This window comes from Megascapheus bottae, chromosome 5, assembly GCF_031878675.1.
Source record: "Megascapheus bottae isolate mThoBot1 chromosome 5, mThoBot2.hap1, whole genome shotgun sequence".
In the NCBI taxonomy this organism is placed as follows: domain Eukaryota; kingdom Metazoa; phylum Chordata; class Mammalia; order Rodentia; family Geomyidae; genus Megascapheus; species Megascapheus bottae.
This window is the reverse complement of record NC_143513.1, coordinates 10227901-10247267: the sequence shown is the minus strand read 5'-3', so window position 1 is coordinate 10247267 and position 19367 is coordinate 10227901. Positions and strand designations below refer to the sequence as shown.

At 37.0% G+C, this 19367-nt stretch overlaps 1 protein-coding gene across 15 annotated transcripts in view; it reads left to right on the top strand.

Moving 5' to 3' along the window:
* The window catches only part of Bbs9 (Bardet-Biedl syndrome 9), a 304919-nt gene that overhangs the window by 126825 nt on the left and 158727 nt on the right, over positions 1-19367 (top strand). For 13 of the 15 annotated variants that reach the window (XR_016535495.1, XM_090332660.1, XM_090332659.1 and 10 more), the window contains 4 exons: positions 254-358; positions 3752-3766; positions 10499-10639; positions 13517-13612. Coding sequence is in view for 14 of the 15 variants with exons in the window: in XM_090332660.1 (XP_090188786.1) it covers positions 254-358; positions 3752-3766; positions 10499-10639; positions 13517-13612 (357 nt within the window). In the remaining variant the exon portion in view is untranslated. The remainder of the gene's footprint in view (positions 1-253; positions 359-3751; positions 3767-10498; positions 10640-13516; positions 13613-19367) is intronic. The other 2 variants (XM_090332662.1, XM_090332658.1) reach the window with 1 other exon arrangement.

The following is a 19367-nucleotide window of genomic DNA, read 5'->3' as shown; positions in this document are numbered from 1 at the left end:
AAGAGGAACAGTTGGTAGAGTGGTTGATATTGTATTCATCAATCAGTTCCTAGCCCTGCTACTAACTGTTTAACCTTACTCTCTCTGCCTTCTGGTTTTGTGACACATGGTACCTTTCTTGTGGTTGTTGTGAAGATTATGTTACTCCAAGTAGAAGTGCTTAGGGCAGCATGTAGCATATTGTGTGTGCCTCATGAACTTTAGCTAATAGTGCCCTCCCCATGTAAGTTATGCTGCTTTTATTTTCTTACAGAACCCGAGATGACTAGCACAGTGTCCTTCTCTGTGTATCTGAGAAGAAGTTATACACCTTCAGAATTGGAAGGAAATGCTATTGTCTCTTACACCAGACCAACAGGTAAAATGGAGTGATTCATAGTCTACTTTCACTGAATTTCTAGCCATGGTAATAAGGCAAGAGAAGGTAACAAAAGAAATACAAGCAGGAAAGGAAAAAGTCCGTTTATCTGTATTTGCAGATGATGGTGTCCAGTACTTGACCCTAAAGTTTCCACCAAAAATCTCTTAGATCACATAAACACTTATGGCAAAGTAGCAAGATATAAAGTCAATATAAAAAAAGGATAGATTTTTCTATTCTTTTTTTTTTTTTTCTCGGTTAGTCGTGGGGCTTGAACTCTGGGCCTGGGCTCTGTCCCTGAACTCTTCTGCCCCAGGCTAGTGTTGTACCACTTGAGCAACAGCACCACTTCCGGTTTTCTGGTGGTTAATTAGAGATAAGAGTCTCACAGACTTCCATGCCCAGGCTGGCTTTGAACTGCAGTCCTCTGATCTCAGCCTCTTGAGTAGCTAGGATTATAGGTGTGAGCCAGTTCCGGTCATAATAACCTCAAAAAGCTAAATACTTATGAGTAAGCCTAACTAAGGAAAGACAAATGAAGTGAAAGCTAAAACTTGGAAGAAAGAAATTGAAGATAATAGAAAATGGAAAGGCCTATCATGTTCATGGATCAGCAGAATAAATAATGTGAAAACAATATTAATTCTAGTATTAATTTGTAGCACTTTACAAATTCAGTATTCCCCATAAAAGTTCCAACGTTATTCTTCACAGAAATACAAAGTCAATTTAAAATTTATATTGAAGTATAAATGACCCCATTGCCATAGCAAAACCATCCTGAGCAAAATGTGCTGTGTTGGAGGTATCATGATTCCTGACTAGAAATTATGCAATAAAACAATAAAAACAAAACACTATAGTTCTGGCACAAAAATAGACAACATAGACCAGTAGTCTAGAACAGAAAATCCAGAAATATGTTTGCACAGTTATAACTGACTTTTGACAAAGGCATCAAAAATATATATTAGAGGAAAAAAATGACTTCAACAACGGGTATTGGGAAAAGTGGATATCCTTGTGTAGAAGACTGAAACTAGACCCTTGTCTCTCATCCTGTACAAAAATCAATTCCAGATGAACTAGGGATCTTAATGTAAGAGCAGAAATGTTGAAACTGTAAGAAATAAATGTCAGAAAATCCCTTGAAGATGTAGCTTTAGATAGTGACTTTCCGAGTAGGACTCCAGTTGCTCAGGAAATAAGAACAAGCATTGACAAAGAGACTGCATCAAGTTCAAGAGCTTCTGTACAGGAAACAATGACCAGAATCAAATGACAACCCATAGAATGAGAGGCAGTCTTTTCAGCTGTTCATTGACTGAGGAGCTAATATCCAGAGTACATGAAGCACTCTAAAAATTAATCACCAAAAGAACAAACAGTTCAATTAACACATCAGCACATGAATTAAACAGACAATTCCCCAAAGAAAGAATACAGATGGCTAATAAATACATGAAGATATGCTTAACATCGATAGCTGTAATGTAAATGCAAATTAAATGACAGTGAGATTCTGTCTCATCCCAGTCAAAATAGCCATCATCAAGAAACCAACCAGTGTTGGATGCTGGTAGTTCATGCCTGTTATCCTAGCTACTCCAGAGGCTGAGATCTGAGGATCGTGGTTCAAAATACTATTCACAATAGCTGTAGAATCAGCTTATTTGCTCATCAACTAATAAAGAAAATAACACACACACACACACACACACACACACAAGCACACATTGGAGTATATGCATATTTGTAGGAAAAAGGGATGGAACTGGAGATCATCATGTTAAGTGAATATACCAGGCAAAAAAAGAAAAGTATTGGATGACCTCCCTCAAATAGAGAACATAGAGTAAAAGTGCAGGATTGTAAAATGGAGACTGTTTTTTGAAGAGAGAACAGTTGGAAGAGGATGGTAGAAAGGAGAAGGTAAGTCAGGTGCCAGGGACTCACATCTGTGATCCTAGCTACTCAGGATGCTGAGACCTGAGGATCATGGTTCAAAGCCAACCTGGGCATGGAAACCCATGAGAGTCTAATCTCCAGTTAACCACCGAAAACGAGAAGTGGTGCTGTGGCTCAAGTGATAGAGTGATAGTCTTGAGCTGAAGAGCTCAGAGAAAGCATCCAAGCCCAGAGTTCAAGCCCCACAACCAACAAAAAAAGAAAGAAAGAAAAGAAAAAGAGAAAGGAGAGGGTGATGGGAGGTGCATATGATTAACAACGTTATGTGCATGTGTGCAGATAGAGAAATGAAGCTTATTAACTGTTGTAAAAAGGTGGGGAAGTGGCACAAGAGAGAATATCAGACTGAATTTAATCAAAAAACTTTATATACATGTAGAGAAATATCATAGTGAAACCCCACTGTGTAAGTAATATATTGTATTTAAAAATGAACCATGGTAAAATCACTCTGTGAGCTCATGGTTGCATATTCTATTTTGGGATATTATGCTTTTCAATAAATAGAAGTTAAAAATTATAAATTAGTACTCCAAAATAGAAAGGTTAGATATAGACTGGGTGAACGTAGGTTATAAATTAGTGTAAGAGGGGTAGAGGAATAGGAAAATATAACAGAACGGTTGAATTTGACTAGAAAACATAACATGCATATATGAAGACATCACAGAAAGCTTCTTTGTGCAGTTATTATATTCTAATAAAACTTGTTGAAATGTGATGTAAAAAGTATAGAAAGGGGGCCGGGAGTTTGGCCTAGTGTTAGAGTGCTTGCCTAGCATGCACGAAGACCCAGGTTCGATTCTTCAGTACCCCACATACATAGCAAAAAAGCCGGAAGTGGTGCTGAGGCTCAAGTGGTAGAGTGCTAGCCTTGAGAATGTCCAAGGACAGTGCTCAAACCTTGAGCCTAAGCCCAGAACTGGCAAAAAAAAAGTATAGAAAGGGAATGAATACCAAGATAAGCCCTCAATCCCCAAATAAACATGACTCCTTAATAGTGGCACCTGCTAAGATTGTTTTTTAGGCATGTAGTTGAAAGTCTTAGTCTGCTTTTGGACTTTATTGTTTATGTCCACTTACCTTCCATGTCGTGTGGGATTGATGACTTTTGGTAGCACATAGAGCTTTCCTTCTTTTTGTCGCATATGGACTGGATAATTGTTTCATATGGGCATCGAACAGTGGTAGTGGGAGCACATTATTGGATTGCATTTATTTGGGTACTACTCTTCAAATATGGAGACTTGTGTTTGACTGGTGGTCTGACTGACTGATGGTTTCACTGCTTATCTGTGATAACCTGGAAATTTTAAATTTTATTTTAGCAGAAGTGTGTAAAGCTAGTGTTTTAATTTCACCTTGGGTAATTTGTTGTATTCTCTCCCTCCAACCCCTTTACTCATTGCTTCTGCTGGATAGATCGAAATCCTGACGGTGAGTAAAGAAAGAGTTTGGGATAGAACCAATTTCCGAACTAAAAGTTTTGATGAGTTGGATGGGTTTTATACCATGAATGAATTCTTCATAAACTTCTTTTCTTATTTTTTTTTGACAGTCCTGGGTCTTAAACTCAGGGCCTGAGCACTGTCCTTAGACTTTCTCAAGACTAGAGCTTTACCACTTGAGTCACAGAACCACTTCTGGCTTTTTCTATGTATGTGGTACCAAGGAATCGAACCTGGGTCTTTGTGCATGCTAGGCAAGCACTTTACCACTAGGCCAAACTCCTGGCCTCTCTTCCTAAACTTCTAAATGTGCAAATTTCTTGAGTATTACTCAAGACTCTATCTGCCTTAGAGAGCACTTGCACATGGAGGATTATTGATTTAAGAAGTGTATCAGAGTTGTGAGAAACAATCAAGGTAGGACTAAGGCTGAAATGACTTTCTTGAAAACCATCCAAGATAACATTGACAACTTATTGAAAATTATTGATTGCCACTTGCATATTCGGTTTTACTTTACTCAAGATAATGAAAGAATAAAGAAAAGGAAAGATGTATGTCAGAATTTTAACTGGTTTTTGTCAATTTTGCATGGTAAAATAAAATACATGGTACAATACCTACCACACTACAATTTAATAAGACAAATTTTAAGTAATGATATTGGTCAGTACTGATTAACCATAATTAAAACACAACACTGTAATATTTGCTCCATTCAGCCCTGTAATACTAATACCTAGCACATTTTATGATATCTGGTGTATCATGGGAAATGCCTGAAAAGGTCTGAATGAAGTGAATGCTTAACTTAATATGAAATTTACCGGTCAAGTTACAATTTAGGTAATTAGAACACAATATTATATTAATAATTAATACTTTTTAATTTTCAAGATTATACGTGGTTGTTAAATTTTGGGTTAATTTTTGTAAATACCACAATATTACTCAGGTTTAAAAGATTAATGAAGGTTATTGTTGAAAGGCATTTTTTTCCCTTTCTGTCAACTCAGCCTAAACAATGAGAAAAATAATCACAATTTAGGGACAAATTAATGCTTCGATTCAGAATATTTCTATATACTTAAAAGTCTAGTGAAGCTTCAAAGAGCAGAGTTGAGATGTTGGGCAAGAACCTGATATGCTGCCATGTAGGTCTGTCCTACACACTGGGCTTCATGTTTCAAAGGCGAATGTTTTATCGTCCTGGGGTGTTCAGCCTGCTGGGATAGCAGGTCTGCTTTCACATGCGGAAAGGGAGCCTACTGCAGTTTTATGTTGTCCCCTAAGACTTTGTCTCCATTATTTCTGCATTAAAGTTACATGACAGGGCAGTGTAAAACATGACTGTAGATGAAGCGCAGTGTGTAGCCAGACAGAACAGGAAGGGATCACGGAAGTGCTGGCTACCAGACCCTGCTACTGCCCCGAGTGCCCTGTCTTCATAAGAAATGGCTCTAGCAGGCCCTGGAAAGCATTCTGAGGTATAATGTACATGTGTCACATGTAGGTAGGGCAATTCTACTCCAGAAAATACATCTGCATGTACATAATCCTTTTTCCTTTAAAAGCACACTTTGGCTTCCCATTTGACAGGGATCCTGGGTTTTTTTGGTGTGCCAGGTAGAATTAAATTATCTTTCTGGAAAAACGATTCTGTCAGGAAAAGTTCAATGTGTGTTGAATAATTTTGTGATGAATTGCCCTTCCATTTCCACTAGTAGGCTAGGGGAAGGGAAGTGTATGAGAGAGAGTGATTGTATTTGGTTAAAAAATGAAAAAAAAAACCAAAATGAAAAAAATAACCACCATAACTGCTACAGAACAGTGTCAGTCTGACAAACGATTAGGTCAGTAGCTGAGCAAAATAAATAACAAAATTTTCATTTTTCTCATCTGAGAGAAAGTGGAGAGCACTGGATAAGCCAACTGTAGAGAATATTTTTCCAGCTACAGGGAAAAATGCTGGCTGAAGGGAGCAGTTAGACCTAGGTAGGCTCTTTTAACTACATGGAAGTTCAGTGAGCAACCTTAAAGTTTTAAGTGCATGTAATTATTTACTTCTTCGTTACAGATACACCCAGACCCCCCCATAAGTCTCTATGGCTCTTTGGCTTCAGGTTCTTCAATATAGTTATAGCTTGAAGAGTGATTAAAACCCAATTTCACTTCATGTTCTTAAGGAAGTGTAAATCTCAATAGGAACTTGCTCTCATAGACTCGTGTCTAAACACTAGAGATTGTATTTCAAAACACTTGCATTTTGATTTGGTGGGGAGTACTATAAAATAGTAGCTTTCTAATTTTTCTGCTTAAGGTCTGATTTCCTTAATCTGGTTTCTAAAAGATTTCATTTTCTTTTCCTCTTCATGGTAAAATGGTTCAAGCTGCCATCATTTAAAAAATAGCCACAATCATTTTATGAAGTATGAGTGTCATCATTTTTCAAAGTAATGTCTTCCAAATGTTCTGTGAAACAATCTTGCCATTCCTGGGAAGTAAAGCACTTTTGCAGAGATTCTGCAGAAGTCAGCAACTGCACATTGTGCTGCCTGACCTACTGTGTGATGTCATTCCTATGTCAGCAACTGCACACTGTGTTCCCTGTCATACTATGTGACACCATTAAAGCCCATCTCAGAAATGATGTACTGTGGCACCTACCCTACTGTGTGACATGCGTAATGCTGATCTCAGCAGCTGCATGCTATGCCCCCTGTCTTGATGTGTGGCATTGCCATTAGTGCCATCTCAGCAGTGGCATTCTGTGCCCCTTGCCCTACTGTGTGACGTTATCAGTTATTGACTTTACTGAACTGTGAACTCGGTTATAAATCATTTCCTTCCTAGGCTTATTGATGCTTGTTCCATTTCTGAAAATGTTAGACATCACCAGTTTCTGTATCTCTTGGTTCTTATAAATTTAGGATAATAGTCTTCAAACATATAGATGTAAGTAATATCATGTTTAATTTAAAAAAATTATAAATTCGGTTAGTACCTGGTCAAAGTGATATAGAGTTGATACTTGTTGGTAGCAAGTTTTTTTGAACAGTTGGAATTTGGTTGAAGCTATGGCAAGGTGAAGGTAGACTTGTCAGAAGGTGAAACCTGCTTTTTTTTTTTTTTTGCCAGTCCTGGGCCTTGAATTCAAGGCCTGAGCACTGTCCTTCGACTTTTTCAAGACTAGAGCTCTGCCACTTGAGCCACAGCACCACTTCTGGCTTTTTTCTATGTATGAGGTACTAAGGAATAGAACCCCAGTCTTTGTGCATGCTAGACAAGCACTCTACCACTAGGCCAAACTCCCAGCCCTGAAGCTGCTTTCTTTACATTGTTCCTCTAATGTTGAGATGAGAACAAGTTTTTTTTCTTTTTTTCTGGGCTTTATTAAGTCGGGCTGTAATTTATTTATTTTTTTATAGTTACATGTTTTTTTTCATATATTTTTATTGTAATTAATAGAAGGGTTACATTATATTCACCAGATAGAAGGTGCATTAATTCACATACATTGATACCCTTTCTCATGTCTTGGTCCCCATTTCCCTCCCCCCCACTCCCACCCCTCATCTTGTTTTCCCCCCTTCCCTATCCTCAAATAACCAAATATGCATTTATCCAATATATCAGATAACAAAGTGAATTACTGTAACAATATGAGATAACCAAGGGACAGCAAAAGAGATGAGAGATAACATAGTACATTAAGGACAACAATCACTCATTATATGGCTTTTGTTTCCATATCCTAGAGGTCCTTTCATTTAGCATCATACTGTATGGCCTTATGTATCTAGGTTTTGCTCTATTGCAAATCTCTGCTAGGAGAGCCCAAGGTTTCTACTGATCATGACAAATGAGGGAAACCATTGAGCCTATGTTCCTTTGAGGCTGGCTTACTTCACTTAATATGGTTTTTTCTAAGTCTTTCCATTTCCTAACAAATGGGGCGATGTCATTCTTTCTGACAGCAGCATAGAATTCCATTGTGTATAAATACCACATCTTGTTGACCCACTCATCAACTGAGGGACATCTGGGTTGGTTTCATATCTTTGCTATGGTAAATAGTGCTAGTGGATTTAGTATGTCCTTGTTTCTGGATGGTTGGGTAAATGCCAAGTAGTAGAATTGCTGGGTTATAGGGGATCTCTATGTTTAGTCTTTTGAGGAACTGCCATAGTGCTTTCCATAGTGGTTGAATGAGTTTGTACTCCTACCAACAGTGTAGTAGTGATCCCTCCAGGCCACATCCCCTCCAGCATCTGTTGTTATTAGTTTTCTTGATCCTGGCCATTCTAATTGGAGTGAGGTGGAATCTTAGAGTTGTTTTGATTTGCATTTCTTTTATGACCAGAGATGTTGAGCATTTCTTCATGTGTCTATAGGCTGTTCTTATTTCTTCTCTGCAGAGAAGACTCTCTTTAAGTCTTTGGCCCATCTTTTAATGGGATGGTTGTTTCTTTGGAGGTTAGTTTTGGAGTGATTCAATTTTTTGAGCTGTTGATATATTTTAGATATGAGGCCTTTGTCCGTTGAATGGTTGGTGAAGATCTTCTCCCAATCTGTAGGCTTGTTAATTAATGTACTAGCTATGTCCTTTGCCATACAAAAGCTCTGCAGTTTAATGCAGTCCCACTTATCCAGCCTTTCTCTGATTTGTTGTGATTCTTGGTCCTTATTAAGAAAGTTTCAACCTGTGCCAAGGAGGCTTAGTGTATCTCCTATTCCTTCTTGTAAAGTTTTCAGTGTGTCGGCTTTTACCTTGAGGTCTTTGATCCATTTGGAGTTAATTCTAGTGCAGGGTGAGAAAGAAGGATTCAACTTTAGTTTTCTGCAGATGCTTAACTAGTTCTGCCAGCACTATTTGTTGAAGAGACTGTCTTTCTTCCATTCTATTTTTTTGGCTCCCTTGTCAAAGATTAGGTGGCCATAGGTCTGTGGTTTAACATCTGGGTCCTCAGTTCTATTGCATTGGTCTTCAGGCCTGTTCTTGTTCAGGCTATAATTTATTTGTTGCAGCAGAAGCATATTCAATGGAAACATTTTCATAATTTAGAGATAAGTGTTATAAATGGAAATTTCCCAATGTTGGAAAAGTAGTATGGTGTAATTTTCTTGAGGTAGAATTGATAGTTGTGGTTTGGGCAGCATCTTAGATCATGTTACCATAATATTTTGAGTCAAAGCATTTCATCATTGTAAAGTACAAATACATTTGCCTCTAAACGCTCCCAGAGTGTCAGGAAATAATGCCCCAGGACTTTCCATAAGAGACACTAGCTATAATATACAACTAGGGTTCCAGAAGTGAGTTTAACATCTGTTGGTTTATGAGTAAAATGTAAGCTATGTGAAATTTGATGGATAATAGAATATGTTGAGGAGAATGACAAATATGCTCCACATGCTGTGAAAAAGGATATAATTGGCCTCATCTATCAGTGTGCTCATGGCCTGATAGTCTCCCACACACCATTGCTTAACAAGACTGGAAGTTTGCTTCCAGCTTCAGCAGAGATTGAGCCACACAATGTTGGCCTGTTGTCATGGACAAAACAGACTTCTGGTCTTAGAGATCCTGTTTTGGGATTCTATCTCCAGATTTTCACTGCTTCTGCTTATACTCTTTGTAAGATGCTTATTCTCTCTGCTGTAAAGAATTGAAAGATTAATGTGATAAGATACCAAGTGGAGCATTGTAATTTTTCTGTTTTTTCTATAATATAAGGCAGGATGCTGAAACACTTAATTCTATATATTTCGGTGTTTTTTTTTTTTTTTGCCAGTCCTGGGCTTGAGCTCAGGGCCTGAGCCCTGTCCTTGGACTTTCTCAAGGCTAGCACTCTACCACTTGAGCCTCAGCACCATTTCCAGCTTTTGTCTATGTATGTGGTACCAAGGAATCGAACCTGGGTCTTTGTGCATGCTAGGCAAGCACTTTAACCACTAGGCCAAACTCCCGGCCCCTCTATATATTTCATCTTGTCTAGTTTTTAAGTAGCTTAATTTACTTTGGTGTTAGTTCCATTCAATGTAGAAATATTGAATAATTAAAAAATTTAAATTCTGATAGGAAACTTCATTATCCAGTTACCTACTTCAGTATCTATGTGTGGATATCAAAAATATGTGACAACTAGATGACTATTAAGCTTTTCAAAATATCACTTGAAGTTTGCATGAAGTGGCTTGAGAAAAACTTATTTTACATATAAAAGCTCTGTTCTTAATATCATTGTGTAAAAAGGGCATATACTTTAGTTGCACTCAAAGGCAAAGTTCTGCTCTCATTCTTGTAATATGTTGAAAATTGTTAATATAATGTGAATCTTCCATAAGTAAAAAAAATCTAGACATGCTTTGTGTAGAAAATTTATCTTGTTCTTTGCCATTTTAATTGAATTCTGGATTAAGGATAGAGCTATAGAAATCTTAAAGCCTTGGTTCAGTAACTGAGGGTAAGCAAGTATGATTTTTTTTTTGTAATATACAAATGTGTTGACTTAGGACATATGCTTCTTTTGAGACTTCCTTTTTTGACACACTAAAGAAATATAACTCACAGCAGTATTCCACAGTTATTTCAGTTATTCTAAACAAAATGGGCAGACAGAAAGCTTATATACTAATTATGTTGCTGCTCAAACTACAAATTATTCTCTGCCAAACTATTTGTTAAACTATGGATCTACAGTTGTCTCTTTTATTTCAGGAATTCCTCGAGTTATCCAATGTAGATTTAGACTTCCTCTGAAATTGGTCTGCCTGCCAGATCAACCTTCAAAAACTGCAAGTCACAAACTCACAATTGACACCAACAAATCTCCAGTGAGTCTGCTCAGCCTTTTCCCAGGTAGGACTTTGGAAGTAGAAATGCTAAGAATTTCAGATGGAATCCTTCTGTAGCAGGTAATGGTGGGTAATTATCAGATAATTGCCATTAGGATATTATACTGCCTTGAGGACCTTTCCCTCTTGCTAGCCTGTTCAAAGGCAAATAGCTTATATCAACAAAGTAATGGGGTACACCTTTTAAGCTTGATTAAAATTATTATAATTGTTTTCCTCCAGTACTCAAAAAGACAACATCAAATGTTTCTTTTTTAGGTTGGAATTTTTTGGCCTGAGATGTAAATATGTAGTATTCCTCTTTGTCACAGATCTTCAGATGGGTCCCCTTTCTAAGAATATACTTCATCTTCATTGTAGAATTTTGTAGTGTATTTTCAGAAGTCTTAGGCCTTCGAAAAAGTAGCCTGGAAAATAGGTGCTCTTGAGGCTGAGCTGTCCATAGTAGGTGGAAGGAGTAGCGATCCCATGGCTCTGGTTGTATGAGACTTTCTTAGATTTGCAGCAGGCACATGTACCACTGCGTACATTCACATTCACATGTGAAAAGCAGGACCTTCTCCAGGGTCACTTTGCTTCCTGCAATGGCTTGGAAAAACAAAGTCTTTCACTGGATAAAACAGTTTTAGTAATCAATATTTCCAAGGTGTTATGTTATATGCAAGAACTTTCTTGTGATGTGGTAAAATTAAAGAAAAAAATCTGGGGATTAAATAGCCCAATCAAGTCCTTGATTAAAAAGCAGTATGTGTGTGGGTCAGGATTTTGGCCTAGTGGTAGAGTGCCTGCCTAGCATGCACAAAGACCCAGGTTCGATTCCTCAGTACCACATACATAGAAAAAGCCAGAAGTGGTGTGGTGGCTCAGGGTAGAACACTAGCCTTGAGGAAAGCCCAAGGACAGTGCTCAGGCCCTGAGCTCAAGCCCAGGACTGGCCAAAAAAAAAAAAAGTGGCTTGTGGCTGAAGGCCACATGCAGAAGGCTGAGATCTGAGGGATCATGCCCAGCAGAAAAGTTCCTGTGTTGTTCTTTCTTCAGTTAACCATTCAAAACCCAGAAGTGACACTGCGGCTCAAAATGATAGAACACTAGCCTTGAACAAAGAACTCAGGAATAGCACCTAGGCCCTGAGTGTAAGACCTACAACTGATACCCCCCCCCAAAAAAAATTGAACACATAGTTCAACTTCTTGAGAGTCATTTGAGTGTGGAGGTAGACAAGTGCAGTCCTAATACTCAGCGCTTATATGTGAGAAAGGAAGTAAGACCCATATGACTGCTGGGGAAGGGGTGACTCATCAAGCACTGGGCACATAAATGGGCATGTTAAATTGACATCCCCAGTTCAACCATTTGAATATTAAAAAAATACAGCACTTCTAGCTACTTACATCCGTGATTAAGACTCAGAATACAGAAAATATTTCTAGGGTTAGGACTTTATGCAAAGTCAGCTTTTATTAATGACTACTTAGCATGACTTAAATTTACTTTTCATTAATTTGAAGTGCTTAAAAAGTCTTATGTCAAAAGTCTCCAAAATTCAGTCCATTTATTAGGATTATTTAAATTTTAAGCTTGAGTTGGATTTGAATATATGTATACGTATTGCTAGTAAGTTTTTGTTTCTTTCTCCTTCTCCTCTCCTTCCCTTCCCTCCATCTCCTTCTCCCTTCCCTCCTTTATCCTTCTCTTCCCTTCCCTTCTTAGATAATAAGTTTGGATTGTATAAAAACAAAAATCACCCCCTTTGCCGCATGTTGCACAAATTTATGTTACTTGGTGGCCTCTTCTTCCCTGGAAACATAGTGAGAACATGTGTGCTGAATGACAGCTCATTGATGCATTTGAAAAATATTTAAGTACCTGGCTTCTGAGAAGTTGATCCCTTTTGTAGATAAAGAAACTCACTTGTAACCTGAGTAAACATACTTGCCAGGTAGGTGACCCTACAAATTGTGAATTGGGTCCCCTACATGGAGGAAAGCCTGGGTAACTCTTCCTTTCGTCCTGGTTTGGCACTCAGAACGTTTGACAGTTTAGGTAGGTTATGCTTATTGTGTACTTACTTGGTTCACAAATAGGACTTGATGAAAAAAAATGAAAAGCTTCTCCCCAAGATCTGTGTATATGAACTATTCAAAAAATGTCTACATTTGTGACCATGCTTTCATTATATAACTTTAAAATAAGTTTCACTTCCCTCTTGGTGAGTATATGGTTTGTATGTGTTGACAGTTAAAAGTCACTATTACAAATCTTCAGTGCCTTTTTTTAAATTGAAAACAAATTAATGAGCTTTATAGATAAGAGATAAAGCCAGAAGTGGTGGCTCATGAGTAATCTTATTATTGTAATCCTAGCTACTCAGGAGGCTAGGATCTGAGGATCACGATTCAAAGCCAGCCTGGGCACTAAAGAACACAAAAGAACATGAGGCTCTTGTCTCCAGTTAATCACTAGAAAACGGGAAGTGGGGCGCCAGGGTTGTGTGATAGCCTTAAGCTGAACAGCTCAGGGACAGTGCCCAGACTCAGAGTTCAATCCCCATTCCCCCACCAAAAAAAAAAGAAAAAGAAGTAAAAGAATTTTTAATCTGCATCTTTTCCTAATTGTTTTATCTATAAGTACATTTAAAATGATTTAAAATTTTTATTACAAAAGAAATGAAATTTAAGCCAGGTAACTGGTTTGTGCCTATAATCCTAGCTGTCTGGGGGGATTTAGGGTTCAAGGCCAGCCCCAGGGAAAAAAATTCTTGTTGTGAGCCTTAAATATGATTTATGACATAAAAGGTACTTGATTAAGCCTCCTGTCTTAAGGACTAATTGTTCATTTTTCTTGATGATTATATAATGTAATTTTTCTCTCATGTTTGCAGGCTTTGCTAACCAGACAGAGGATGACCAGGTGAATGTGCTGGGTTTCCGGTTCTTAGGAGGCTCCCACGTTACTCTGCTTGCTTCTAAAACCTCTCGTAAGTAGAATAAGATAAGTCTGTTTTTGAAAAAAAGTTAACAGGTAGGAGCATGTGTGCTGTTAGGAAATTGCATCTGTGTTTCTGTGGCTTAGATCCTAGCAGCTTCTGCTGACTGATAGGCAAACTCAGAAACAAGTAAATGCTATTGGGTATTGGATAAGAAACAAAAATAGCTGAGAATGAGAAGATTCCACATGATGCAAGTCCTGGTGACTTGTCATGATTACAGTCCTTGTTGAATTAGCTCTGTTTAAAAATATTTTGTTTGGTAGCACAGTTGGTGTAAGATTTATCCTCTTACTAGATTCTTAAGTGCACAATTTAGTATTGCTAAATCTAGTCAGCAGCACCATTTTGCTTTGTTTACCTTTTCTCTTGGCTGATATTCATTTTCATGCATTTCTTTACATAAAGTCTTCCTGTCTGTGTCTGTCTGTTTGTCTGTCTCTTGCTGCTTAATTGGGTTAGAATTTCATTTCTCATGGATTTTTCTACCTGGGCTGGCTTGAGATATGGATTCTCATGTCTCAGTTTCCTGATTAGCTAGGATTAAAGGCGGAGGCACTGATTGGCACCTGACTTTCTCAGAGCTTAAGGTAATGCATTGATACAGCCACAGTGTAGTTTCATAGACTAAAATAATGAAACTAGAACCAAAAGACTGGTATAAAGCCAAACTTAAAGGGCAGCCCTACATCTTCTGTTGGTTTTGGCTTCAGTGTGCCAGATTCTTCCTAGGAGATAGCTTAGTGTTGGAGCAGATAGGTCGGAATAATGTATTGTTAGGGCTCCCTTCTGCTATATCAGAATGTTCATTCTAAGAAAGGAATGAAGAAATATTAATCCCAACTATTTTTTCCAGTTTTTTCTTTTTGTGAAAAGCACATAGTGGTAATTCTAGTTGAAACCTGAATCAACAGAGAAACTATGGAGAGAACTCAGTATTTCTTCCATGTTGAACAGGGAAATGATTCATAAGCCATGCAGAGTTGTCCTTGGTGCTTGGTTAATGTTTTCTGTAGGTCCCATATTCTCATTTCCTCTCAAAACCTGCTTGATGATCAATGAAGGCTTCAATTGAGTTCAATTTCCTGATTCAGTACAGACCAATCAGAGCAGACAAGGCAAAAGTGTATTCAGCTCATCATTTCAGATATCAAATTGCAGTCTCTATGGAACTGAATATATTTTTGTTTTCAGAAACTAGAGTGGTGCTTCAGTGGTGTAACTGAAGTTTATTATGTGAATTTTGAAAAATGAACACTGATAAAAATATTTGGGAAAATGTTCGACACTAATAGGACTTCTGAAAATTATTACTATAGACCTAAATTGGAAAGAACAGAATAGGTCAAACATTGTGAGATCAATTGTTTTTACAATCGCTATTTTAAAATACTATCACATGGAAGTCTGTAATTTTGAGTGATTCAGTGTAGTGGAATTTCAGAAGAAATGTGATATTGCCTAACTATATATAAATTGTTCCCATGTAGCTTTCCTGAGATGTAGATTCTGAGAGATCAGCTAAGCCCTGCTGGTCCGTGCACTGTCCTCTTCTGTTCATTTCTGTCTTATTACTTGTTTTCTCCTCTGGACTTCTGTTTTTATCTATTTTTGTGTCTTAAAGAATTTGGAAAGTTTAAAAATGCCAAAACATAAAAGTAAATAATAGTCAAACTAGGGAGAGAAAATAAAGGCAGTAAATAAAGTTAGGAATAACACTAGCACACAGAAATATATATTGTTTAATTGATCAGATCCTAGCACTTTAAAAAAACAAGAAAGCATTTCAGTTTTTAGTATTTTCAAAATATATAATTATATAATCTGGGAATTGTACATCATTTACTGTTACTGAGTTTAGATGAAATTTCTCTTATAAGGAATCAGGAAGATAATTCTTTTAATAATGTGTACAGTTTATATTTTATAATAATGATTATATAATCATAATTTACAGGAAGAAATTTCACAAACATTTTTTAAAAAGCTCTGTTTACTAAATATACTTTTATGTGAGCCCAGATTGGTGCAGTCTAAACCACAGTTTGATGTAGGTATACATTTAGAGTTGTTAGAACTGCAAGTTTTCAGTGCCTAGTGTTTTCAGAGATGATTGAGCAGCCAAATTTGTAATTCAGGAATGAGAAGTAAAACAAAGTAGTTGTAGGTTTTTGTTTTGCGATGAGCAGGCCATCAGACACAGACTGTCATGCCTTTTATGAATAATAATTGGAGAGACGAACAGTAACAAATACTGAATATACCCTATAAGTAATATCAGATCCCCAAAGAGGGAAGTGACAAAGGAGATTTTTATATGTAAAGGTTTTGAGGAATGAATAGTCGTATGTGTAGGCCATTCCAGAAGGAAAGAAAAGAATATGAAATTTTTGATAAACCATAAGAATTTTAGGAGTCAATGCATTTTCTTGAGTGTCTAGGAGATCTCATTACGATAGCTTTGTGATATTACTTTAATGAAGTCAAGAAATTTAGGGACATCTCATGATTATATTGACCAAATCTAAAGATGCCTGCTCATGTCTGAGGAGTAGTTTTAGGTATCTGGTGATTCAACTGTATGTAAATATTAATATTTATCTTAGCAATATGCTAGCAATATCAAGGAACAATGTGATTATTATATCAATCTAACTTGTAAAAAAAGCAATCTAACTTTTAAAAAGTAAATGTAAATAAATATCCGTAGTTTCTAGTAATATTCTAAACATATAACCTCTTCAATATTATTAGAAACTATGTGTGTGTGTGAGTGTGTGTGAGTCATGAGGCTTGCACTCTGGGCCTGGGTGTTGTCCCTGAGCTCTTCACCTCAAGGCTAGAAATCTACCACTTGAGTCACAGTGCCACTTCCAGTTTTCTGGCAGTTAATTGAAGATAAGAGTCTCATGGACTTTTTGGGCCCGAGCTGGCTTTGAACCTTGATCCTCAGATCTCAGCCTCCTGAGTGGTTAGGATTATAGGTTTGAGCCACTGGCACCCAGTGAATAGTAAGCTTTTATCTGTTGGAATTGTTTGTATTATTTCTTCCAACTTTGAGGTCAAAAAAGCACTCATCTGCTTTTCTATGTTATGCTTTAAAATTTTCCATCTTGTATAAATGATGTAGATACATTGTTTATGATATGAATACAGGCATTATTTAGACTGATGAACTTCAGATGTTCTGACATGAACACACACTGACATGGTATACTTTTGTTCTGTATTTGATGAAATACATTATTTTCTCCATATGTAGAAGAGTAGAAAGGTAGTTGACTGAACAACGAGTGTACAAATTTATTTTATTTGGAAGCTAACATGATCATGTCCACTGAGCTGCTATTACAAGATGCAGGGGGAAAAGAGATAAACAAATTGAGTGTTCATCTTGGCAGCTTTTTTGATCATGAATGTTTTATGGCCATATTTTTTAAATAGAGCTTCTTTTATGTTGCATTACAAATAGAAATTTTCCTTTCTCCTTTCCATGAAATATATAACCTGGAAAGTCTCCATGGGCAGTGTTAATCATTTTGGAGTATTAACATTAAGAAAAGGCTTAATAATCAAAATAATGTCTTATAAATCTTTGACTCATTGATTCTTGTTGATTTTTGGTAATCTGAATAAAAGCCAACTTGAAAATACTATTTATCTTTCTAAATCCCACGTCTAACATTTCATTGTAGAAAAACGCAGTTTCTATTTTCCCCCTGCCTATGGTGACACAAATAAGAAAACCAAAGCATAAACTGTCAAGTTCAGAATATATTAAATCTGTGTCAGTATTCACTAAGATGTTTGCTTTTCTCCTCTAATGCATGTGTGAAACCTGTTAGTCACCTAAAGTTTTACATACGCTATATACATTGTTAACTAGCTCTATACATACTCCATACATTTATGTGCTTTATTCAGTTTAATTAAATAGTTCTATATTTTCAAGAAACATTTTAGACCATTTAATTTTGTTGCTCTAAAACTTAATTGCATAAAAGTAAATTGTGTTTGTGCCTTTGCTATGCAGCATTGTATTGCATCTCTATAATGAAATACACTATGACCATCAGATGACATGTTTCACTTATTTTTTTCCTTTGTGCAGGTAAAGAAATTCAAAGTCAAATAATTTATTTTTACTGAAATAAAAATTGAAAATTGGATTGGCTATTAAAATATTCTCATATAGTAAGACTTGAGAAATGGGAATTGCCTTGTTTGCGTGATGTTCATGAGGTTTGAATGATAACAAATCTCACATGTTATCTTGACTACCACCTGTTAACCTAGGCCATAACTCTCAGTTCGTTTCTTTCTTTCCTTCCTTCTTTCCTTCCTTCCTTCCTTCCTTCCTTCCTTTCTTTCTTTCTTTCTTTCTTTCTTCCTTCCTTCCTTCCTTCCTTCCTTCCTTCCTTCCTTCCTGCCTTCCTGCCTTCCTGCCTTCCTGCCTTCCTGCCTTCCTGCCTTCCTTTCTTTCTTTCTTTCTTTCTTTCTCTCTCTCTCTCCTTCCTTCCTTCCTTCCTTCCTTCCTTCCTTCCTTCCTTCCTTCCTTCCTCTTCCTTCCTTCCTTCCTTCCTTCCTTCCTTTCTCTTTCTTTCTTTCCTTCCTTCCTTCCTTCTTCTTTCTTTCTTTCTTTCTTTCTTTCTTTCTTTCTTTCTTTCTTTCTTTCTTTCTTTCTTTCTTTCTTTCTTTCTTTCTTTCTTTCTTTCTTTCTTTTTTGGAAGCCATTGTAGTAAAATCAGACAAAGAAGCCAATGTTCAAAGGTTTTCGTTGTGTTAGATGCTCTGTTAAAATCTTCGGCTTTTGAAGTAATTTGTTTTGTTTCTTGAGTTAGGATCTTAAGTTGCCCAGACAGGTCTCCAACCTGCCTCAGCTTCCTCTGTGCCATCATACCTTACTCAGTATCCAAACTCTTCACTAAGCCCTATTGACATCATTTCTGGTCAGAACTTGGCCTAATGTCCATCATTATGTAGGGCAACTGCCTTCCTCACCTTAACCATCTTTCACTTTCTGGTAAATGTCTGGCCTTTGTGTACCCTGAAGTCTTGGTACATAGCATTCCTTCTGCCTTAACAGCCAAGGTTAATGTACAGAATAATTTGTGATGTGGGTCCTCCATACTGCTGTCCCTTGAAGTTTTTTTGAATGACTTGGGAAAAATTACTTAACCATCTATAAAATGGCAACAAGATATGTAAAATTCTATTGTGTTATAGGTACCACAGTTTTGAGATCCACTCATTTATTGTGGGGCATCTTGGGCTGTTTCCATCTTGACTATTGTGAATAGTGTGTCAATGATCATCATGTGCAGATGTCTTTGTTATATCCTGGATCATGATGCTCAGGGTAGATGGCCAGGAGTGGTGTGGCTGGGTTGTAAGGTAGGTCTGTGTTTAGTTTTTGGAGGGATCTCCAGACTGCTGTCCAGAGTAGTTGTATTAGTTTTTATTTCCACAAATAATGGAATAAGGAAATTCCTTTTCTCCCAGATTCCTATCAAGATTTGTTCAAATTCACAATGTTGGCCAACTTAATGAAGTGCGATGAAATCTTGGAGCATTTCCTTTATGGCCGGGGATGATGAGCATTTCTTCATATGTTTCTTTGCCATTCTTACCTCTTCTGAGAAGACTCTCCTTCGCTGCCTTGCCCATTTAGTGATTGGTTTATTAGGTTTGTGAGGTTTATTAGGTTTATTTCATCAGCTCCTTGTATATATTGAATCTGATAAAT